Source organism: Vulpes vulpes, chromosome 7 (genome assembly GCF_048418805.1).
Source record: "Vulpes vulpes isolate BD-2025 chromosome 7, VulVul3, whole genome shotgun sequence".
Classification (NCBI taxonomy): domain Eukaryota; kingdom Metazoa; phylum Chordata; class Mammalia; order Carnivora; family Canidae; genus Vulpes; species Vulpes vulpes.
In genome coordinates this window covers 16331380-16356442 of record NC_132786.1, presented here as the reverse complement: position 1 = coordinate 16356442, position 25063 = coordinate 16331380, and the positions used below count along the sequence as shown (strand labels likewise).

General features: G+C 53.0%; 2 protein-coding genes across 2 annotated transcripts in view; both read left to right on the top strand.

Annotated features, from left to right (window-relative positions):
- Positions 1-13886, top strand: part of LOC112912696 (uncharacterized) — a 260106-nt gene extending 246220 nt beyond the window's left edge. The window contains exons 10-16 of the mRNA XM_072762683.1: positions 279-1982; positions 2597-2945; positions 4890-5670; positions 6108-7753; positions 11546-11715; positions 12380-12508; positions 12868-13886. The gene's annotated coding sequence lies outside the window, so the exon portion shown is untranslated. The remainder of the gene's footprint in view (positions 1-278; positions 1983-2596; positions 2946-4889; positions 5671-6107; positions 7754-11545; positions 11716-12379; positions 12509-12867) is intronic.
- Positions 9375-25063, top strand: part of LOC140599527 (uncharacterized) — a 37068-nt gene continuing 21379 nt past the window's right edge. Inside the window, exons 1-3 of the mRNA XM_072762682.1 lie at positions 9375-9531; positions 14316-14401; positions 14467-14555. Coding sequence (XP_072618783.1) covers positions 9375-9531; positions 14316-14401; positions 14467-14555 — 332 coding nt within the window. The remainder of the gene's footprint in view (positions 9532-14315; positions 14402-14466; positions 14556-25063) is intronic.

The following is a 25063-nucleotide window of genomic DNA, read 5'->3' as shown; positions in this document are numbered from 1 at the left end:
CACAGGAGGTGGCAGGTCCTCCCCCTCCACGTCTACGGAGTCCCCACTGCCGCTGCCCTGTCTCCTCTTGCCTGAGGCCCCTGAGCATCTCCACCCGGAGCTCCGTGCTCCCTGCTGGGTGCTCTCGGCCCTGCACCCCGGGCCCACACTCCACTGTCCGCACCCCCCACCCTGCCCCATGCCCCCAGCTGTGCTCCCCACCCCGTGTCCCCGCTGGCCCCGTGCCCCTGCAGGTGAGAGCCCCCCGCACCCACCTGCTTCTCGTTCTTGTCCTCCAGCCTCAGCCGGTCTTCAACGTAGCTGCGGGCCTGCAGGAAGGCTTTCCTTTGGGAGCGCTCGGCCGGGACCCTCACGAAGACCCCGTACATGTTCACGCTGAGGAAAAGCAGGGCGTTGGCTCCGAGCTGGAAGGGAGAGAGCACAGGGCACCCTACGCGGGGGCGCGAGCTCGGCGGGGCTCCTCAGCCTCCACACCCAGCCCGTGTCCCCACGGCACTGCCCAGGTGGCCGCGGGTGCTGGCGACGTTGCTTCCCGGACCAGGAGCCGGGGCGGCAGGTGCACCCCTCGTCCCGAGTGGGCTGCCTCATGCGGTCGCAGCACAGCACAAAGGGAGCTCTCTGTCCCCAGAGCCAGGCTCACCTGCCGCGCTCTCCACCCGGCACCGGGACGGCGCCTCCTACACACCACGCAGCCAGAAAACCGCCGTCCGGTGAGGGTCCCCGGAAGCCACCTGAGTCCCCGTGTGACCCGCTCCCTGCCCTGTGACCGGCCCGGCCGAGCTGATGCGACCCTGGTCATCTCCAGTCCCGGGAGCCCACCACTGAGCCCTCGCTGGAGCGCTCCTAGCCTGAAGCAGGCTCACGGCACCGGGGAGGTGCTTTTGTGGTGCCTGCAGCAGCCTCCCACCGGGCCCGGGGCAGCAGGGGGACACGGGGTGGGGAGAAGCACCTCCCACAGAAGCACCTCCCAGGTGCCGTGAGCCTGCAGCAGCCTCCCACCGGGCCCGGGGCAGCAGGGGGACACGGGGTGGGGAGAAGCACCTCCCACAGAAGCACCTCCCAGGTGCCGTGAGCCTGCAGCAGCCTCCCACCGGGCCCGGGGCAGCAGGGGCGGCGCGGCCCTCGGGGGCCCGTGCCGCGTCCTGGGGCGTCTGCTCAGGCCACCTGCTCAGACGGGGCTCAGCTCGTGCCAGTTGTTCCTGAAGCCACGAGTCGGGGGCGGCAGGTAGCACGGGTGCGAGAGGGCACGGATGGGGTTCTGCAAGGTTAAGGTGCTCCTTCACGTGCCCCGGGTGCCGTCGTGGGCGCCTTCTCACCGCCCCCACACGCTGACAGGTCCCCGCGCGGAGCACACGTCTTTTCCGGGCTGACACACGACCCGTCTGGCCTCCCCATGCCCCCGCCCAGCCACAACCATGTGTTTGGCAGCAAGGGGACCGGCGAGCCACGCGCCCCCCCAGCCCGGCGCCCCACAGCCCCCATGTGGGCACCCCGCTCAGAGGCACAGAGTGGGAGGTCGGGACCCCACGGGCTGCCCTGCCCTGGGCCAGAGGTGGAACACGGGCCAGCAGGAGTCCGTCGGGCCAGGGGAGAAGTGGACAGCAGAGCGGCGGGGCCCAGGTTACCGCCCTACACGCACCTAATCACTCCTTCCCTTCCCCCCCGCCACTATGATCCACCCTGGGAAACTGAGGCCCCCTGGCTGGTCAGCCCCGTGAGCGCTGGTGAAGCTGCCCGCGTGCAGGAGGAGTCCGTGTCCAGCGGGCCGGCGGGGGTGCTCCTCTGCCTGGCGCTCTGCATACACCCGGCCCGGGGCCTCCCCGCACCCCCACCTGCCGGCCGGCACTCCCCTCCCTCCTGGCATCGCCCACACCCCGTGGTCAGGCACAGCCCTCCCCAGCGGGCCGCAGGGCACCCTCAGCGTCGGCCACCTAACCAGCCACCAGTGATGGGGGTGATGCCCGGAGGTCACATGCCGACAGGTATGACCGGGGATGGGGGGAGTTCGCATGGGGAACTGCGGGGGGTGGGAGACACCCCACCTGGGCTGGGGCAGGGCGTATCAGGGTCCAGATGAGCACTCCAAGGCCCACAGGTTGGCAGGGCCACAGGGCAGGGGGCAGGAGCCACAGGGCCGGCCAGGGAGGGCCCGGCATAATCTGCTGCCTCTCTCATCGGGCCTCTGGGTCCCCGCCAGGAGGCCGGCCTGTGGAGGAGGGCGCCCCGAAACCCTGCTCGCCCGTGCCATTGCCCTCCCCCCGTGAGGAAACCCAGCCCTCGCGGCCGCCCCATCCCGCTGCCCACTCGGGCCCCCGGCGCTGCCCTCCTCGTTGCTCCACAGCCACGTCAGAGCAGCCATGCCCACTGCTGCCCCACCTGGCACCTGGCGCAGGCTGGGCCAAGCCACAGGAGCAGGGCGTCCACACCCCTCACGCACCATGCTCTGGCCTCCCTTGCTGCAGCGATCCCCCAGGGGGGCTCCAGGCAGGGGTCCCAGGGAGCAAGGCCCCTGCCCTGGCCGCTTTCGGCCCACTGCCCCAGTCACCACCTGCAGAGCGGTGGCACCTGGCTGCACAATCACAGGGGTTCCCGGCAGGTTACTGGTCCTCGCTGCCCCCATGGTCATTGCCACCAACGGACACAGCAGCGCTCAGGACGTGCGGCCCCGGGCTGAAGGGACTGCTGCACACTCTGCAGCCCTGAGCTTCTGGCCTCCGAACACCTGCCCCACGCCCGCGGCCTCAGCACACAGGCTCCTCAGGACTGCCCTGCCCTCCGCTTTCCAAACCCACACTGCTCTGGACACAGGGCCCTCCAGCTCCGGTGCAACAGAGAAGAGCCTGGTCCTTCCAAGCAGAACCTCCACGTGGTGGGAAGGGGAGATGCCAGAGGACTGCAAGGAATCCCAGCTCTTGGAAGGCCAGAGGAGAGCAGGATGTGCAAGGGTCTGTCTGTGTGCACACATGTGTATAAGTGGGGTGTGAGTGCAGGTGTCTGTGTGTGGGGGTGTAGGTTGTGTGTGCATGTGTTGGGGGAGTGGAGGGTGTGGGTATATGCATGTGGGTCTAGTGAGCCATGGGTGTGTAGGCATGCATGTGTGAGCATACATGGTTGTGGGTGTGCACATGGGTGTGCATACGTGTATGTGGGTGTGGGTGTGCGCATGCATGCATGTGGTTGTGTGTGTGCATGTGTGTGTGGTTGGGGGTGTGCGCATGCGTGTGTGCACGCATGTGGGTGGGTGTGCACATGCATGTATGTGGTTGTGGGTGTGCATTGTGTATGTGGGGGATGCCTTCCCTGTTGCTTTTATAGTTTTCATTTCACTGATTTCTGTTCTTGTCGTTTCTACCTCCTTCTGCTTGCTCTCGGGTCATTTTGCTCTTTGGTTGTAGGTTCTTGAGCTTGAGTCCTGTGGCTCAGATTATTGATTTAAGACTTTTCTCCTATATGAAAAATCTCCCAGTAAGCACTGTTCTCACTGCTTCCAACAAATTTTGATAATTTTCATTTTCATTTGGTTTGAAATATTTTGCAGTTTCTCTGGAGTTTTCTTTGATTTATGGATTATTGAAAGCACGTTCCTTACTCTCCATATATTTGGGGATTTTTCCATCCATTTCCCTGTTATTCACTTCAAGTTTAATTCCTCTGTTGTCTGAGCACCTACTTGGTTTGGTTTCTAGTCTTTTAAATCAGCTAAGGTGTGTTGTATGGCCCAGAATGTGGTTTGTTGCGCTGAGCGCTCCACATGTTCCGCTGTTGGGTGGAGAACTCCGAAGGTGTCAGTCAGACCCAGGTGGTCACTGCTCTGCAGGCCTCTGCACTGGACGCACCCTGGCCCGACTGCTGCATCAGTCAGAGGGCATTGGGTCTCCAACCGCAGGTGTGGGTCTGCACACCTCTCCACACGGTTCTGTTTGCCTTATGTGTTCTGATGTACTTTTCACAGATTGTTGGGTGCATATGTGTTTAGTGCTACTGTGGCTTCTGGGAGGATCAGCTCCTTTATCCTTATGTTGCTCTTCATCCTTGATCCTGTTTCTTGTTCTAAAGTCAATATTGTCTGAAATTAATACAGTTCCCCCAGCTTTCTTTCGATCAGTGTCTGATGAGCAGGATGGCAGTTCTTTCTCCGTGTCTTTCTTTAAATCAACCTAAATATCTACTTTAATAAGGATCTCCCGCAGACAATATACAGTTGGGTTCCGGCAGTTCACTCTGTGAATCTCTGTCTCCAAATTGTCTCAATCAAGCGACCTAAGGTGGTTTTTTTTCTTTTTTTTTTTATCATCCATTAGACTTTTCATGTTTTTTTTATCAAAAAAACAAAAAAAAAATGATTATCAACATGGTTGGATCGATATCTACTATCTTCATGACAGTTTTTATTCATATTATTGCTTACGTCCTCTTTTCCCCCCTTCATATTGTGCCTTTTGTGGTTTTGCGAGCATTTTATAGGGTTGGGTATTATATTTTCTTAGCATTGCATTTATACTTCTTTTTATAATTTGAGTTGTTGCCTTAGAGATTACACTGTGCAGTTTTAACTAATCCTAGCTCACCTTCAAAGTGATACCCTACAGCTCCACGCGCACAGAGGCGCTGCCCGTCCCCAAATTGTCCCTTTGCCTTGATATCATTTCTTTCACTTAGTCACCCTACACATTGTTGCTATTGGTTTGAAAAACAATTAGTCTTCAGATCACCTAAGAACAACGCCTTGAGCCACAGCCTGTCCAGCAGCCTTCCCGACACCACGAGGAGGCGAGGATCTGATGATCTGCTACCTGGAGGATCCCTTCTAACATTCTCCTGCCGTGGCTGGTGGCAATGGGTTCCCTCCACTTTGTCTTAGAAATTACCTACTTGTCCTTCCATTTTAGAGGATTACTTCTCCAGATACGGAATTCTGCGTTTGGTGGTCCAGGCACACACGTTTCACACATTGACACTGTCCAGCGCTTCTGCCTCTTTCTTCCTCCATCGTTTCCCTGTGCAGCTCAATGAGCTTTCCTTGATGTATTCATCACGGTTCTCCAGAGAAGCAGAACTAACAGGATGTCGGCAGCCAGAGAGAGATTTTCAGGAATTGGCTCCTGTGAGTGTGGCTCTACCCAGGTCTGCACAGTGGGTCAGTGAGCAGGAACCTCAGGCAGGGCTTCTTCTGCTGCAGGAGACCTAGGTCTGTGCTCTGAGGGCCTTCACCTCACTGGACCAGGCCCTCCCACATTGAGGACGGCTCGTTGCTCTACTCAGGAGCAGAGTGCATGATGTACCTGTTAACCACATCTAAAAAATATCTTCACAGCAATATATATATATATTTTTAACCAAAACAGCATCATATCCTAGCCAAGCTACATAAAATTAACCCTCACCACTGGGCACCCGTACACGTCTCCTTAATCCTCAACTTAAGACAGTAGCAGCTGTACTACAGCAATTAGCCCTTGAGTGGGGGCAGGGCTAGAAGTTATCATCCATTAGACTTTCATGGGACTGGAATGAACATATATGCGGAGAAGAAAACATTTACGGATGGTAGCAGAGGGCAAGGAGCTGGGGCCATTGTACAGGGGTTCCCGGATGATCCACCAAGATTGACTGCTCCCCTCGTAGCAGAGAAAGGCCGATGACAATTCCCAAGCAAGAAAGCGACCTAAGGTGGGTTTTTTTCTTTTTTTTTTCAATGACCTACGGTGTTTTAAGAGTAGAATCAGCTGTGCACTTGTAAAAGCTTCACAATCACCTCTCAGAAAGAATAACAGGGATAAAAGAACGTACATAGCGCCTTTGTAGAGCATGTTCGCCCTATGGATGCAATTGCTGCAGAAATACCCTCAAGAAAATAGTAAGAAGTGATAACATAATTAGAAAGTGATGAAGTTTGAGTGTCTGTTGACGTTGCTGTTTTTTTCCAGCTTTATTGAGGTATAATTGACAAAATTGTAATCTATTTAAAGTGTACGCTGTGATGATTTGATAGACTTACACGCTGAAATAATCACAAGCAGGTTAATTAACACATCACTTCACAGCGTCACCTTCTTTTTTTCTCTTGGTGGTAACATCCCCGATCCACTTCCTCTACCCATTTCCAGGGTGTAGCACACGCTGCTGGCCGTGGTCACCGTGCTGCACCGTCTCCCCCACGTGCTGACTTTGTGACTGGAAGTTGGTTTCCTTTGGCCGACACCCCCCTTCCACCACCCCCAGCCCGAGGCAACCACGGTTATACTGCCTCTGTGAGTTCAACCTTTTTATCTAGATTCTACATGTAAGTGACCCGAGGCAGGATTTACCCTTCTCTGGCTTCTTACGCTGAGGATAATACCCCTGGGTTCATCCACGTTGTTGCAAACGGTAGGATTTCCTTCTTTATATGGGTGACTACATCCCATCACATATGTGTTTTCTATCATACTTAGTAGTACATGGACCAGTTTCCTTATCCATTTGCCCGTCAATGGACGCTCAGGCTGTTTCCATATCTTGGCGATTGTGGACAAACCTACAACAAACGTGGGGTGTATCACACATAAAAATCTATTCAAAATGGATTAAAGACTTGAACGTGAAACCTGAAACCATAAAGCTCATAGAAGAACATATCGGGAAAAACTCCTCGACATTAGACTTGGCAGTGATTTCTTGGATCTGACACCAAAAGCAAAGGCAACGAAAGCAAAAATAAACAAGTGGGACTATATCACACGAGAAAGCTTCTGCACAGCGCAGGCAACAGAACGAAAAGGCAGCCGGTGGAAGGGGAGAAAATATTTGCAAAGCATACATTTAATAAGTGGATGATATCTGGAATATATAAGGAAATTATATAATTTAAGAGCAAACAAACAAAAAGCATTTACAAATGGGCAAAGTGCCTAGAAAGAAGACAGCCAATCCAGATGGCCCATGGGCCCGTGAAAAGACGCTCAACAATGCTCACCACCAGGGAAACGCAAATCAAATGCACAATCAGATGTAACTTCACACCTGTCAGGATGACCGGCCTCTAGAAGGTCGCCAGGTTGGTGCTGGTGGAAATGCGGAGGAAGGGGCACCCTCGTGCTCTGCTGGGAGTGCTCACTGCTGCGGCCACCCTGGGAGACAGGGTGGAGGGGCCCCAGAGACCAGAGGTAGGACAATCACGTGGCTTGCCACCCTGAGCTCAGCCGGCCCGGCCGCCCCCTGCGAGGCACCACATGCCGCTTTTACAGGAGAAACGAGGAGCCCTCATCTGCAGGCCCCAGAGACAGACCCCCCTGAAGCCAAGTTCTCCTCACACGGACAACATTCCCTTACCGCTGAACAAAATTGGAGAGGAAGGCAACTCATTCACTCAGAAGGAGTTTCCTCAAGGATTTCAAGGCTTTGTCCCCTGAGACAACTGCCGAGCTCCCAGTAGGAAGGGGACCCAAGTAAACTCCCATCGAGACCCAGCATCACCCCAGAACCCGCTTCTGCCCACCGGGGAGGGGCAGGGCTGGCGCCAACGCCACCCTCCTGGGCAGCAACCCCACAAGCCCTCAGAGGCCAGCTTCCCTGTTTCCCTGGCGGGGACCCCAAGGCTCCTGCTGGCAGGGACCCCCCTGCGGTCACACAGCAAGACAGCGAGGGGTCGGGGCCAGAATCCTCCCTGGGCCCTGGTGTGTTCCGACGCTCGCTGAGGCCAGTGCAGCACGGGGCCGCCACGACGAAGGCAGAGCAGGCATGCGAGGCTCCGGGAGCCAGAGCCACGGGCTGGGTAAGCCGAGGCCCTGTTCCGTCTAAGCGTGTGGGCCAGCAGCAGCCCCTCCCACCCCAGCTTGGCCCTCAGTTACAAAACCTGACAGGCCCTCAGTTACAAAACTTCATGAGTCGCCAGCCTGCTGCTGTTTTAGGGAAGATTGGGGAAATCTGCTCCAAGGGGCACCACAGCCCCGTGATGATTCAGCAGCAGCAAATATTGATGCCAAGCGCTCCGGGGGAAGGGGGACCATGTTGCCAGGTGCTACAGGCCTGGCTCCTGGGCCACGAGCACACCGACCGCAGCCCTTGCTCTGATGGTCACCAGCTCTGGGGACGGGGACCTGGATACCCTGTTTCCCTTACATCACCCGTTTAGGGACTCTTTCCAGATACCTGCAGGCAGGTAGAAGGCACATATTGCACACTAAATCCTAGGAGGTACCTAAACAGGTGTGGGGGGGCTGGATCGTGTCTCCTCTCTACCTCTCAGGACCTCAGAATGGGTCTGTATGTGGAGAGGGGTCTTTAAGGAGGTTATGAGGTAAACGAGGTCACTAGGGTGGGCCCTGCTCCAGTGTGACCACGTCCTCATCAGAAGAGGACGTCAGGACGCAGACCTGCACTGAGGGACGACCCCGGGAGGACCTGGGGAGGACATGACCGTCCGCTTGCCCAGGGGAGGCCGCGGGAGGGACCCCCCCCACTTGGATCTCGGATGTCCAGCACCAGGGGACGACGGATGCTGTTCCAGCTGCTGGCCCCCAGTGCCCGGTGAAGGGGCCCGAGCTGCCAGATGCCGGGGCCGCCTCGTTGGATCCGCCTGGTAACTGGGAGGGAGGTGGTGCAAACCCACTTGACACACAGGATGACAACGCTCGCAGGTGGGCTCTAAGGGCAGAAAGCTGACCATCGTGCTGTGGTGACATCGGGAGCACTTTAGGCTGGTGGGCTTTCTGGGCATAGTTCTGTTTGCTTGTAGAGAACAACTGAAGGAGTCGGAGCCGCTTTCAAAGCTCCGCTGGGCAGACACGTAGCTGGTTCATGTAGGCGGCCCACATGCAGTCACACGGAAGGCCGTCAAGTGGCTTTCCCGAGAAGCAGGTTGGCTCCACCTGATTCTTACAGATACAAAAACATCAAGTTTCAAGTCACGGTAATTCCAGGGAGCACAGGCCATTGTCCCCTGGGCATCTGGATGCCCCCAGGGCAGACCTGACTTCTGTCCTACTCTGCAGAGGTGGGAGGAGGCCAGGTGGGGCTCCCAAAATGGTTTGCAGGAGACGTTCGGATTATAAGTTCAAGGGGATCCGTGAACGGCTTTGGGGTCCTGGCTGAGGCACAAATAAGGCAGGGACTGGTCAGGACGCAGTTGTCACCACGGGTTTTCTCTCCTTCATATTCCTAAGTCACACCGTAAACAGCATTGGCGGCAAATAAGGGGAGAGGGGTGAACGGCTTTCTACATGTAAAGAGCTCATACGAGTCAAGAAAATGATGAAGCCAGGGTGCAAAGCGTCCTATCCCAAGGGGATACAGGTGACCGGCACAGATGAGAAGCAAAGTGAGCCGAGACATGTAAACTGGAGCCCCGAGGAGATGCTGTTTTGTCATCCGTACTCCAGGCAGCAAAGGCCGACATGCCTACACCTTCATTCCTCTGGGGACGGTGCCACCTCGCCCCCTGGCTGCACAGCAAAGAGAACACACCCAGCAAAGAGGGAAGGAAAGGTGTGCCCAGGCGAGTGGGTGGCCTGAGGCAAGCTGACGGGTGCGTGTGCGCAGGGACAGAGCGAGGTGAGTCACAGCAGGAGAAGCTGGAGGTCTGCCCGGGCCACAGAGGTCAAGGTGGGCACGCGGAGGTCAAGGTGGGCACATGGAGGTCAAGGTCAGTGCAAATACTGAAGCCAGGCATGGGGTGGCACAAATACCCAGCAGCGGTGCCAGCAACCATGCCGTCATGCCCCTCAGTGTCTCCCCATGCTGTCACCCTATCACCCTGGTGCCCTGACAGGTTGGGCCTACCCGACCCCCTCACCAAAAGGCAGAACCAGAAGCCCCCCCCCCCCGCCAAAGAATGGAGCTTGTGGGGAACTCCAGGGCTTCTGGAAGCTGGGCCTGTGCTCTCATGGCCCGAAAGAGGCCATTCATGGCTCGGGAGGGACCCGGGGGAGAGCCCACAGCAGAGGGTGAGGCCAGGAGGGACCCCCCTCCACTGCTCGGCGACAGAAGAGCTCTTCCCAAAGTATCTTGAGTTTGTGCTTTCAGAGCTATTTGGGAAGAGGAACAGACATAAAAACCAGATACCACACAAAGGGACACTCGGAGAATGAGAGCGACCTTTTGGAAAAGAAACCAAGTGTTTGGGTAAAAACGGGTCTGAGACCTGGCCGAGAAAGTACGAGAGGGGAGGCTAAAACCAGACAGAGTGTCAGGGCAGGACGGCCTCAGCTGGACAGCATGGGTTCTGGTCAGTCCCTGGGGTAACACGGAGAAGCTGAAATCCTGGAGGCCACCCGGAGGTGACGGCACTGATGGGAACAGACCCACAGAGTCCACCTCTTGTGTAACTGCCTGGGAGATGCCAAGGATAAAGGCAGGATTCTAGGAGCTTCCATGAAAACACGCAGGTCGCTGGCAGAGGGCCTAGACCTGAGCAGACAGTCGAAGGGTCCCTGAAAATTCTGAATTCCTAGGGAGGCCCAGGCAGAGCTTTTCACCCGGGCAGGAGCCACACTGAGGGCCCGCCGTGGGACCGCCAGACGCACAGAAGCTTCCAGAAGCATCTGGGTTTGCACCTTTCTTGGAAGTTACTTGAAAATGGTCTGCAGCAACAGAAGAAAAAGCCAAAGAGAGAAAGCAAGAACCCGAGGCCCTCGGCTGCCCTTGGCTGGGTCCCCAGGTGTCCCGCTGGCTCCAGCCGGTCTCTCGGGCCTCTCATGGGCCCGTGTCTTCCCTGTGTCCCCACGTGGCTGTCCTCTCTGCTGGTCTGTGTCCTGATGTCCCCTTCCCACGAGGACGCAGGTCCTATGGGATTAGAGCCCACCCCAGTGGCCTCATTGTACCTCCATCACTGACCCCATCTGCAAACCGTCATGCCTGAGGTCCGGGGGTTCGGGCTTCCCCAGGTGGGTCCTGGGGGACACGGTTCAGCCCCTCGCATGTACTACCATGTTACCCCTGGAAAGAACAGAATGCACAACGCAAATTGCAACACGCCCGATTTTGCACACCGAATGGAGTGTGAGGAAAGAGCCCATCTGGCCGCGCACCCCCCAGGCCTGTGATTTACAGCACCTGCTGCCGCATTTGTGAGGGTTGGTCCCTTCACACGGCCCGGAGCTTGGGTTTTCGGGCACAGCTGGTGAGGGCGGGTATTTTTCTCTCTCTCCTCCTGTGAACACGTGCCCTCAGCCGCCTCCGCCAGCCCACGTGGGGATCTCGGGGTTCTGGCCGTCAGCCGGTCCCCTTGGCCCATGCAACCTGGTGACGACGTGGCTCCCCCGCGGGCCGGCGGTGCTGAGCCCCCCCCCAGGCCCCGGGAGCGCGGTGCAGCCCCTCTTGCCCGGAGCACGAGCAGGGGGAGGCTGAGGCCCAGCCCGCACGGGCTGCCCCCACTGGCGCCCAGCGACCCCTGGGCCCAGCAGTCACTAGAAATGCCCCCCAGCGGGCTCTCTTCTTGTCCACAGAGACACACGCCTGTCTGTGGAGGCTTGTTCCGTCTTGCTCTCCCTCTTACACGTCCTAGTTCTTCTGTTGCGAGAACAGAGGATTTTAAAGCACAAATTTGCTTTGCCATGTTGACCTACAGGTACTCGCTTACTGGTTTTTAACTGTCATGACCTATTAGAAAGAAGGCAGCCTGCAACTCAGTTACAGAAACGACTGTGACGTGACCGACCGAGACCCTGTACAGGTGACGCCAGAGCGGCATTAAGTCCAGAGACGCAGGGGGAGGCAGGCACAGGAGGCACCGGGCAGGTTAGCAGCCAGGATCGGATCTGCAGTGTTCTCCCGAACTTCAGGAGCAGCCGGGGTGTAGGGTGCGCGAGGAGAGTGACCCAAGCCCCAGTACGTCAGCGTCACTGGAGTCATGTCACTGTCTACACGTGATGACCTCGCGGACAGAGGGGAGGTGGATTTTTGGCATTGGGAAAGGACCACAGAACAGCTCAGTCCCCCGCGGTCTCTGCAGAGCGGGGTCATGTGCATCCTGTTCTGCGATTCCTTTTGGCTCACTCATACACTCCTGCACGCACTCGCATGCACATGCTCACATGCACCCACTCACCACTCATGCATATGCTCACATGCGTGCACATAACTGTGCATACACACAATGCTCTCACACATGTGTACACACTCATGTGCTTCCACGTGCACATGCTTGCATGCACTCACATGCTTGCACACACATGCTTACCTGCATGTGCTCACATGCATATGCTCACACACCCAAATGCACACATGTGCATGCAGACTCGTGCACATGCTCATATGTATGCACTTGTGCACATGTTGACACATGCACACACAGATGCACACATGCGCAAGCTCTAACACGTGCATGTGCACACACATTCATGAACACAAACTCGCACTCAGGAGCTCACACTCACACAAACATGCTTTCACACACACGCAGGTGCCGATGTTCAACGCTGGTGATTCAAACCAGAAGAGACCTCCACGCCTGTTTGGAGGAGACACCTGGTATTTCCTACATGGGAAGCAAGCACCAAATGGAAAAGAGTTTTGCCCTCAGCTTTGACAGGTAATCCCACTTCTGGGAGTTTATTCGAGGAGAAAGTGAAAGTGAGAGGAAATGTTTCTGTAGGAGGAAGTTCTCACAAGTGTGAATTGTCAGAATAGAATTCAACGATGTAAATGCCCATCAACAGATGGGTGTGCAAAGGCACTGTGGCACAGTGGCCACGCATGCTGTGCAGTCAGTGACGTTATCCTTTAGAGCAGGCTTTTAATATGTGAAAATTCTACATGCTACATAAAATTTTTGAAAAGCAGGAAAAAGACAAAACTGGTAACTATGGTTATCTCTGGGTGGAAGTATTATTGGAAAGTTAAATGTTCCTTAGATTTTTTTTTTGCTTTATTTTCTATTCTTATACTCAGAAGGATAGGTGCATTTTCCAGACGTGCATCCTGCTCCGTGGCTCCTCCAGCCCCAGCCCCAAGACATTCTGGGAGCCCCGAGAACTGCACGGGGCCCGTTGGTGCAGAAACAGCACGCCTCATCTCCCCACGCCGTCCCTCCTGCATGTGGACAGGCTCCTGTCACCCTGGTCCAGGTACCACCTGTCGCCGTTGCCCTGGGCATAGGACTGACGCTCACTAGTCACGGAGTAACAAGCTGGCAGTGTGGCTGCTGCTCCCCTGAGACCAGTAACCACGTCTCATTGATCTTCGCAGTTCCCATCAGGCCTGGCAAGTCACCTGGATGCTAATGAAGTTCCACACACATTCCCAGTTTGATTTGATTTAAATTAGTTCAGTATTTATCATCCACCAAGAAAAAGCTGATCAAACTGAGCTCTGCAGGCGTGAGTCTGAGCTGTGTCTCACTTGCCGGTAGAGGCCCGGCCACAGAAAGCAAATAACTCAGCGTGTCTTGCCGGGCGGCCACCGTCGACCACACACCCTGGGGTCTGCCCAGGTGTCCACTGGCACATCGAGGACCCGGATGGAGCTGGGAGCCTAGGCAGGGCCTGCCTGGGTGGGGGTGGGGGGTGCTTGGCAGTTGGCTATGCTTGGCCTGGTTCATCACACTGGGATTTGACAGGGAAGGACGCGGGCAGGGAGCAAAGACATGGGCCAGCATGGGGGACGGGGGGAGGGCCGTGGAGTGACGGGCCACGGGACACCCTCAGGGACCCTGCAAGGAGACCCGAACTGTGTCCCGGGTGGGGAGGGTGACGCTGGAGCCCCGCTGCAGCTGGGTGGGTGGGCAAGGGATTTAATGAGCACCAGCGTAGGTCCTCGGTGCCTCGAGAAGCCAGGTTTTCCTGCCACAGTGTGGAGGAAGATTCTAGAACACAAACGCTGTGAGGGCAGAGATGTTTGTGTGCTTCACCAATCTGTGCCCCTAGGGTGGGCAATGGGAGGCACCCAATAAAGGTCTGTTGAATGCGTAACAGAGCAAGCACTGGAATGAGATGGCTGGTGGCCCCTTCTTGTGCCGGGGACAGGGGACAGGGGTCATCTGCTCCCGAGGCCCAGTCACTGGCTGCCGCAGCTGTGAGCATCACTACAGGAGGAGGGGCCCTGCCTGCCACCCAGGGGCCTGGGGTCTCCTGGGGAGCGTGTCCAGAAGCACCCGATGGGACAGGGGTCCTGCCCCGAGGACCCTACCAGCTGGCTGGGGAGCGTCGCCCTTCTGTCCTGCATCACAGCTTTCGAATATCCTGATGAGAACGTGGAAGCCTGTGTCATCGAAGACTGCTGGCTGGGGGGATAGCCAGGCCTCTGAAGAGAGGTCAGGATCTGGGTCACACCAAGCCCCGCAGGAGACGAGGTGGCCCCGGTGTCACTGAGCCCCCCAGATCCCCTGCTTTGCTCCGCAGGTTGCACAGCTACGGCAGACGCAGCCCAGTGGGGTGTGAGCAGGCTCCTGGGGATGGGGCTGGGCCCCCCTCTGACCTCCCACGAGGTGGGCAGGGGCGGGGGTCATCACAGGACAGGCTCAGCCGAGCTCACCACCACCTTGCCACGCAGCCCGGGGATGAAGAGTGTCTCTACGGCTTTAGAAGGTTGAAGAAAATCCACAGAGAAGACTGCTTCCTGGAGCGTGAGCACCGCATGGGGTGCGGATCCCGTGAACCTGAACCAAGTTTTATTGGCGCAGAGACATGGGGCCTTGGTGCTCACTGCTGACTTCCGGCTGTGGCGCAGTGGGAAGTGGTGACAGGAGCCTGTGGCTCTCGGAGCAGGAGCCACTCGCCCCCAGCCCTTCAGGGTCTGCAGGCGCTGCCCGCAGGTGGGAGCGAGGGCTGCACACCAGCACCCCCACTCAGGGCCGAGGCTGGCTGTCTACGCGCTGGGGACGTCCTCTGACGCCCCAGAGGTCCTGTCGTGGTGGGAGAGGAGCAGGTCGCGGGCCACACGCTCATTAGCCCCGTTGCCAGGGAGCCTCATGTCCCCGGGCCCCCCCGCACCGGCACCCCGCACGCAGTAAACGCACGTGTTCCTGGACAAGTGGACGGTCCCCGCAGGCCCCGTGCTGGGGGGAGTCAGAGGGAGCCAAGCCGGGGTGACCGGAGCGGGGGAGCAGGCTGTGGAAGCCAGAAGGAGCTCCTCGAGGTGCCCCAGGGCCCAGGACGGGGTGGGGGCGGGCAGGCTGGCGGGTGGCCCTGGGCAGGTGGGGACAGGGACAGCTCTGAGCTGGGAAGGAACTAGCACATCTGGTCTGGGTTGGCTGCGTGGGGGCAAGGGGCACGGCCCGGCATCCACGGGCCAGGAATGGACCGGAGGCCAAGTAGGCAGCATCTCCCAGTGGCCAGGTGGGAGGAAGCACGTCCAAGCTGGGGCCTGGGTGGTGGCAGGGAGCCCGCAGGGAATCTTGAGTCCGAAGCAGAGCTGGGGGGGCAGCCCCAGCCTGGGGCCCGAGGCCCTGGAGAGATGAGGAGGGGCTGCTGGGCCCTGCAGCCACCGCCACCCGCCCACCCCTCCCGCCACCCCCCGCCTGCCTCCAGTTGCACGTCTGCCCCGGGAAGTGCCTGAGGTCAGGGTGAGCTCCTGCCCCACCGCCCACGCAGTCCTGGAGCCTCTGGTGTCCCCGAGACACGAGAACCTGGCCCGTGAGCCCTCCGTCTGCAAGGGGGCCCCAGCCGCCCCACCTTCACCCCCATGAGTCACTCGGGTCGCGTCCGACTTTGGGGAACCCCAGGTCCCACCTGCCAGGCCTGTGGCCAGTCCGTGGGCGGATCTCGGGGAGGGGCGTGAAAGCCAGGTGTCTGGAGCCCTGAGGATGTGATCTCTGCAGCCCTGGGTCCCCACCCCAGCCGCTCTTGCGGCAGTGGAGATGGATCTAATGAGCCTGAGGGGTCACCACCCGATCTTCATATTAGCACCCATCTTTCCTGCGTCTTCAAGGACTCGGGACAGAACGTTTGTCCAGGGCCGTATTGTAGTAAAACCCCAGCCACGTCGATTCTGCTGTTTATCGTGATGCTTATCATCACTTGTATTTTATCGGCCAGACGTCTGGGGCAATTTTCTTTTCATTCCCATGAGGCTCTATTCTTCCGAATCACAGCACAGAAAGGGGGATGTTTATTTGAATGAGATGCAGTTTCTCTTTACAGAATTTAGGTAGAATGTCTCCTAATGCATTTTTAAGTGAAATCCGAGAAGCAGTTTTCATGCCAGCTACTATCCTGCAGAGACACCAGAACTTGGCGATTGGCACAAAAAGAAAAACCACATGTAACTTTATCAGTTAGGGAAAAAAAATGTGAATGATAAAATTGTCCTTCTTTTCCAGAAAGCAGCACATGTAAATTTTTTTAAATAAAATCTTTAAAAAGTAAAAATTCTGACTTAGGTGGTGAATCCTGAAATACATGGGAAAGAGAAAGGAAGGCAAGTCACCTGGAACCCGACCAGCTGGAGAGAAGTGGTCCTGACAGTGCAAACTTGCTCCCCGGCTTTATTCTGTGCAGCAAACACACTTATTAGCTGGGCAACGTCGCTCTCATGGCTTCCCCCAGCAGGGGGACCAACCAAGGAGATATATGAACAATAATTTCCCTTTTGTCATTGACCCAGGGGCCATTATTTAATTTATTTATTCCTGAGAGACACGGAGAGAGGCAGAGGGAGAAGCAGGCTTCATGCAGGGAGCCCAACGAGGGACTCAATCCCGGGACCCCAGAGTCCCGCCGTGGGCTGCAGGCGGGTGCTTAACCACGGAGCCACCCAGGGGTCCCCTGTACGTTTAGTTTAGAAGAAGCCACCAGACTGGTCTCCCAGCGCCTGTGCCACCTAACCACGGCCAGCCGTGGAGGAGAGATCTAGGTTCCCCCGACGTTTGGTGGCTGCAGGAGGAGCTCAGAGAGGGGTGACGGCCGCTGGACCCACGAGGCCATCAGCTGGCAGGGGTTGCCCATCCCCTCCCGCCCTCCGGTTGCAGCTCTGCCCGTTGCTCCCATGGGGTGCAGCTGCCAGACTGTGCATGCAGCTGGGCCACCTGGATGGCGCATGTGACAAGACCCGTCAGGCTCGCTCCTTAACTCGCAAGATTCCAGCGGGCAGGGACGGAGGCGCACTGGTCACGCAGCCACCCACGACCAGCCTGGCAAGTACGTTCCTTTGCCTATTCAACTTGCCACCCACCAGCCAGGAGGGGCCTCCTGTGTCTTGGATCTCACCTGCCCTCCACGAGTGCAGGGGCCCATGTCCAGCCAACAGAGAGGTCACTTGTTACCGTTCTGAGAGCTGTGCAGTGATGTCCCACTGTGGTTTCCATAACCCGTCCCTGACGGCTGTGTTGCTGGGCATCACCTCCTGTGCCTCGCTGCCATCCCTACCTCCTTGTCAAGAGACTGACTGCCGTCTCTGCCCATTTTGTGATTGGATCGCCCATTACTGTTAACTTGTAAGGTTTTATCTATTCTAGATACTAGTTCTCTTTGGAACATATGGTTTGCAATTTTTTTCTCCCAACCTGTAATCTTTTCATCCTGGTCACGTGGTCCTGCACAGAGCACGAGTTTGAGTTTTTGATTCCACTGAGGTCCAATTTATCCATCTTCCTTTAATGGACTGTGCTTTTGGTGTCAAGCCTAAGAACTCTGGCCCTAGACCCTGAAGAACTTCCCTTTTTTTCCCCCAAAAGTTGTTGTTTTCCACTTTACACTTAAGTGCAGGACCTACTTAGAGTTCATTTCAAGGTGTAAAGTGTAGGTCAGGTTTCGTTTTCTGAGTGTGCCTGTGGATGTCCAACGGCTCCAGCACAACTTGTTGTTAGACCTGCCTTCCTCCACTTAAGCGCTCTTGCATGTTTGTTGAAAGTCGGTTGGGCTCCTTTGTGTGGGTCCATGGCCAGATTCTCTGTTTTGTTCATCAGTCTGTGTCTATCATCCCCCGACACCACACTGTCCTGGTTACAGTAGCTACCTAAGGCTTACCACAGCCTACAGTTTGCAGAGCAAGACACACTCCCCAGTGTCGCCGAGCCAAGGAAAGGAACCTCAATCCCACCATGACAACATGTGACCCGGGGCAGGACTCTTTCTACCAGAGCCAGCCAGCTGGTCGGTGTCTAGGGTGGGGAAGGAGTCTAGGATCTAGCAGGAAAGGGACGACCTCTCCACCAGCCACTCATCACTGAATGGGGTCCCTGGTCAGTCCCTCCCGTGGATGTTTCTTTCCACTGCTTTGATGGAAAGACTCCCTTATCCCCTGTTGCCAGCCTCAGGGCCTGGACCACCTCCCTCTGTTGGGTTGGGGAGTGTAAGATCCCCACCACTGAATTGCTGTTCATCCCTCGGGTCCCACGGTAGCCTACCCTCCTCCTTCCTCTCGCTGCCTCTTGCTTTATTTACAGGGCAAAGAGGAATATAGAGAAGCAGGTCTACTCTACCATGTCCAGGCTGGAGGCCTCACTCTATTATTTTTGTGTAGCAGATCTTTGGTTCAAACTCACGTCTTTCACCCTAATTCTCCCTTTGCATCTTTTGTGCTATAATGACTCTCAAAGACAAGTTTTCAAACAATTGAACAGCATGACAATTCAGATCGTTAAGGGACCCCAACACCATCAGCCCCGGGTGTTGTTTCAGGGCTTCCAGATGCGATACATGATACGTGAATGAGCTTCAATCCTCACAACATACCAATTGTCCATGTAGACCAGCCCACATTGTTGCAAAATTCAAAAAACATCAAAAATCTATCTTCTTTCAAGAAATGATGGAAGCCTAGAAAAGCTATGACTTGAAACCCTTGACACATATTCATTATGTAAATCTATTGTCACACCAAGTGTAGAAACAAAAGGAAAAAAAAAAGAACTCAATTAATCCCACATAGACCTGAATCGTAACCATGACTCCAGTGCTCCAGACTCCCCCAGAGAGCACTATAATTAGTGTTCTAATGCTGCTACACCCCCACAACCAAATGCTCAGTTTTCACCGTGTGGTTAGAGATGCAGCACTTTGTAGATGGGACACGAGGAGTATGGAGCTGGTGGCAGCACATCTGGAAACACCTAGTGGTGTGTGAACAGCTATTGGACACCTCAACCCCCAGGTCCCTCCTTCCAGACACATTCCCCAGAAAGTCTGGCACCTTGCTTTCCTCAAAACCTCCTGGAAGAGAGTTTCTAAATGGTCAGAGCCTTGGGGTTAGTAGAACCTGAAGCTGTGGACAAAATGATAAACTGAAGACTTAAATGGTGGGGAACAGCAGCACACAGCTCATTCACCTGGTCCTTCTCTCACTAATTCAGCAATCCTTGAGTAGTGACTTTGAGCCACACAGAATGTCAGAGGCTCTCATGGATCCTTAGGATCCATAGAAAGACCCAAACTGGAGAAGTACTAAACATAATTAAACAATAGAAAACACTAGAGGGACAACTTCCCAGTGCAAAGGAAACCTATGTGAGGGTCCCATATTGGCCTGGGGAGTTAGAGAAACCCACACTAGGAAGGGGAATCTGGACAAGACAGAGTCTGAGAGTGATAGGCTGCCCTAAAGCACCTGTGACTTCCCTGCTCTCCGCCATGGCGCCATCTGAGACAGCCACCCAGAGCCAACCTTCTCAAAGTCCCTCCAGGACTATCCAGAGCAGCCTTCCCAAACCCAGTCCTCCCATAGCCATCCAGACCCACTTTCCTAAAACTTATATTACAAAAGTATAATCCCATATATTAAAGAGGCTCATTGAACCCCAATCACAAGAATCATGACAAAAACTACATGTCGTGCCATTTTGCCCAAAACCACAAACAAAGAGAAAATCTTAAAAGCAGCAGAGAAATAAGACAACTACACAGAGAAGGATGAAGGTAAGGGCGAGTGTTAACTTCTCATGAAGTCTTCTCGTTGAAGACAATGAAGAAATTTCTTTACCATTTGAAGAAAAATAACTGTAAACCTAGAATTCTTTACCCAAAAAGAATATCTTTCAAAAAATGAAAGTAAAATAAAATATTTTCCATCCATACTATAGCCAGAAGAACTTACCTCCAGCAAACAGAAGAAAAATTACACCAGATGGAAATCTGGACCAAAGTAAAGGAATGCAGAGCATCAGAAATGATAAGTAGATGGGAAATTATGAAGACTTAAAAAAGAATTAACCTTTGTAAAAGATAGCTGAATGTTTAGAGCAATAATGAGAAGACTATATTGTGGAATGTATAACATATGTAAAAGTAAAATACGTTACAATAATAGCACAAAGAACAGAAAGGAAGAAGTAGGAGCATATTGTAAGTTGCATTCACTATATGGGAAGGGGCACGATCTTGCTCAAAGGCAGGTCAATTAAAGATTTATATCATGAACTCTAAAAAACTAAATAAACCACTAAAGTATCACAATAAAAAAATAGCCAATAATGTAGCAACATAAATGATATGGAATTATAAAAAAGAAATAGTCAATGAATCCAAGAGAAAGTAGAGAAACAAGAAAAAGAGAACAAACAAACGGGACAGTAGAAAACAAGTAGCAAGTGGATAGAATTAGACTCAACCATGTCCGTAATCACACTCAGTATAAATGGTCCAAAACCCACTTAAAAGTTAGAGATTGTCAGATCCAATGAAAAACCACAGCACAAGCACATGATACCCACCAGAAAAATGACTTTATTTCTTTTAAGGTTTTATTTATTTATTTGAGAGAGAGAGTGAGAGAACAAGCAGGCAGAGCAGCGGAGGTAGAAGGAGAAGCTGAGCAGGGAGCCTGACTCGGGACTCTATCCCAGGACTCCAAGACCATGGCCCAAGCCAAAGGCAGACACCCAACCTACTGAGCCACCCAGACGCCCCGAGAAAGTGACTTTAAATGCAAGGACACAAATAAATTAAATGTCAAGGATGCAAAAAGATATTCCATACTAATCAAAAGCAAGTAGTCGCACGTTAATGTCTGACAAGGTTGATTTCAGACCCAGACTGTTACAGGGGAGACACAGAACTATGTCGAGAAGAAATAGATGTCCGATCATCAAGAGGACATGACAAAAGTCCTAAGTGCTTATGTACCTAACAGAGCTTCAGGATACATGAAGCAAACATGGTAAAGACAAGGAGGTAGAAACAGTAGAGTCACGGATTTCAATATCCCTCTCAGTAAATTGATGGCGGATGTAGACAGCCCATCAGTGACAACACCGAGGACCTGACCTGAGGGACATTCCAGAAGAACACGATACTTGGCAGCAGCAGAACATACATTCTTTCCAAGTGCAAATGGAATATTTGTCAAGATAATCCATAGTCCGGGCCATGAAACAAATCTTAACAAATTGTGAAGGATTTCAGTCAGAAAGATATGTTCTCCAATCACGGAATGAAATTAGGTTGTAAATCAATACTAGAAACATGTCTAGAAAATTTTTGAATGTTTAGTAACTAAATAAAATGTTTCCAAATAAGACATTGAACAAAGAAGAAACTTTAAGAAGAAAGTAGAAAGGGTTTTGAACTGAGTGACAATGAAATGCTCTGTATCAACACGTGCAGGCTGCCGCTGGAGCAGCGTCTGGAGGGAAACACATATCACTTAGCACCTACCCTAGAAAAGAAAACAACAATTCCAACTTCCATCTTCCATCTTAGGAAACTGGGGCGGGCGGGGGAAGCAAATAAAAATCAACATTGTACGAGAAGGAAACAAAAATCATTCAGATGAGAATGGAAATCCATGAAAAAAAAAAAAGCAAAACAATAGTAAAAAAAAAAACATGAGGAAAGCTGGTTCCTCAGAAAATTGATGTAATGAATAAGTCTTTGGCTAGATTGACCAGGAAAACCAAGTGAACAAAAAGTCACGGACAGCAGGAGTGAGAAGTGGCAGCCCTTCAGGTGATATAGATATTAAGAGCATAATAAGGGCCTATTGTGGACAGACGCATGCCAGTAATTCTGACAACTAAGACAAAGTGGGCAAGGTCCTTGGATGACAAACTACCGAAGCTCACTCACGAAAAGAAGACAAACAGCCTTATGTCTGTTAACAAAATTGAATTCGAAGTAAAAACCAAGGGACAGATAAAATTCCAGGCCCAGGGAGCTCCACTGGGGGAATCCACCGAATATTTAAGAAATAAAATAGGGCACCTGGGTACCTCAGTCGGTGATGCAACTGCCGTCAGCTCAGGTCATGATCTCAGGGTCCTGGATTCGACCCTCACGTTGGGCTCCCTGCTCAGCGGGGAGTCCGCTTCTCCTTCTGCCTGTGCCCCTCCCCCCACTCATGCCTGCACTCGCTCTCGCTCTCTCTCACTCACTCAAATAAATAAATAAAATCAAGAAAAAAAAGATAAAACCAATTCTAGACAAACTGTGCAGAGAAGTGGACGAGGGCCTGCCCACAGTGGCCGGAGGTCTCTGCTACCAAAACCAGACAAAGACATTGCCCCAAAATAAAATAAAATAATATATAATATCTTTCACAAGCATGGGTGTGAACATACTCAACATAATGTTAATAAATTGAAGCTAACAATATTTAAAAAGATAAATCACAACCAACTGAGGTTCAATGCAAGGTTGGTTTATTGGGGATGCCTGGGTGGCTCCATGGTTGAGCGTCTGCCTTCAGCTCAGGTCATGATCCCAAGGCCCAGGATCGAGTCCTGCATCGGGGTCCCTGCAGGAAGCCTGCTTCTCCCTCTGCCTATGTCTCTGCCTCTCTCTGTGTGTGTCTTTCATGAATAAGTAAACAAAATCTTTTCTAAATAATCAAATTAAATTAACAACTAGTATAATCCACCATATTAATAGGCAGAAAGGAAAATGCACATGTCACCTCAATGCAGAAAAAGCAGCATCCATTCCCAGCAAAGTAAAAACAGAAGGGAACATTTTCAAACTGATTAAAGTCATGTACAAAAACGCCATAGCTAACATCACATTGACAGAAGAGCAGCAGACACTTTCCCTCTGAGATCAGTGACAGGACAAGGCCTCCACTTTTCACTCTTCTGTGTGACATTCATATGCGGTTCCAGCCACTTCAGTAAGACAGGAAAAAGAAATAAAAGGGAGCAGAGAAAGAAAAGTCTTTTCAGCAAATCTGTGCTAGAAATAGATAAATAGCTAGATAATAGCTATAGATAATAGCTAGAGATAGATAATAGATAATAGCTAGAGATAGATAAATACCAAAAAAAGGAACTAGAAGAAGAAAGAAAAGGAAAGAAAGAAGAAAGAAGAAGAAAGAAATAGAAAGAAAGAAAGAAAGAAAGAAAGAAAGAAAGGAAGGAAGAAATAAGAAATTGATAAATTGCATCATATACAAAAATAAAGTTAACCACGGTCCTAAATGTATAGCCTGAAACATCACACTTCCACAAGAAAATATAAGAAAATGTCTATTTTATGTTGGACTAAGATTTCTCAGATACAACATAAATATGATCCATAAACACAAAAAAATGATAAATTAATCTTCATGAAAATGTACAACTTCTGTTCTTATAAAGAATAAAAAGACAAGCCACAGACGGAAAGACAACATTTTCAAAATACGTCTCAGCAAACCACCAAAACTAAGGAAGCAAACCAAGAAAGAAAGAAAAAGACAGGAGTTCCACCAGTCAGAGAGCAAACAGGAGAGGGGTGAAGAATTCCCCAAGACCCAGTCTTGGGAAAGGGGCTTGTCTGTCCACGGAGCAGGAGAGATGCCTGCGAGACCGACAGTATTCGCCACAACACCTGCTGTGATTTGAGTGTATTAGGAGGAGATTTTTCCACTCAAGGATGAATTTCTGATGGTGTGATGGTTAATCTGATGTGTCAGGTCGCCTGGAGTGTGGTCTCAGAGAGCCGGTCAAACACTTTTCTGGCTGCTCCTCTGAGGGTGGCTTTGGGTGAGATTAACATTTAAATCAGGCGGGATCCCTGGGTGGCGCAGCGGTTTAGTGCCTGCCTTTGGCGCAGGGCTCCATCCTGGAGACCCGGGATCGAATCCCACGTCGGGCTCCTGGTGCATGGAGCCTGCTTCTCCCTCTGCCTATGTCTCTGCCTCTCTCTCTCTCTCTGTAACTATCATAAATAAATAAAAATTAAAAAAAATTTAATCAGGCAATTTTGAGTAAAGCAAGTCACCCTCCATAATGTGGGTGGGCCTCGTCCAATCAGGTGAAGGCCTGCCTAGAACAAAGGCTGACTCCCCTGAGCAAGGGAGAAGTCTGCTCTTCCTGGGCCTCCAGCTGCCGGCCTCCCCCCGGCAGATTTTGGAGTCACCAAGTCTCCAGCATCGTGTGAGCCAACTCCTTAAAGTAGATCTATTTACACACTTACCTCCAGTTGGCTCTGTTTCTCCCTGACTCACACGGCTGGCTTTCCAGACCGCGAGGGGTCTGTTGGCCAGCGACACCCGCACTGTTAAGCCAGACTCACACGCGGACCTGTTGATTAGGCCTCATCCTGCTTCACGAACCATAATTTCCAGAAATGAAAACTTGTGCGAGCCTGGAAATGGCAAGAGAGCCTCCCAGGTTCCCGAGCTGCACCTGGTGCTTACGTGTTAGGAAACACCCTCGCTGGCCATCGGTCTGATTCTGGGGCAGAGCCGTGTCTGCACCGCGGGTGGGAGGAGGCTTGAGTTTGTGCGTGGGGAGGAATGCGAGGGGGCGCCAATCTGTCCCTTCCACGCAGGAACGCGGACAGAACCGGAGCTTGGAAACCAAGAAGTTGCAGCAGATACTCATTCTTCAGATACAAGGACGCAGAGAACAGACAAGCATCTCAAAGCATCCAGAGTGGCTGCATCTGGGGCCTAAGAGTTTGGGGTGGGCAGGGACCGAGCAGTGATCATGGCTTCCCTTCAAAGTCCAGAGCTTTTGTCCTACAAATTATAAAGTTACAGCTTATAACCTCTTGGTGTCAGTTTATTAAAAAAAAAAAAAATCAGTCGACCGGATATCTGAAACCACCACATGGAGACACTGTGCTGGGCTCAGCGGTAGACAGGAGAAGTAAGAAGAGAATTAATGTCCTCAAAAAGCTTCAGAAGATTTAAGCATTTTCAACCAGAGCAGTCAAATATCTGAACCATGTAATAAACAGTATCAAACAACTGAAAACACTAAAGGTGATACAAAAAATAAATAAAAAAAGAATGTGTA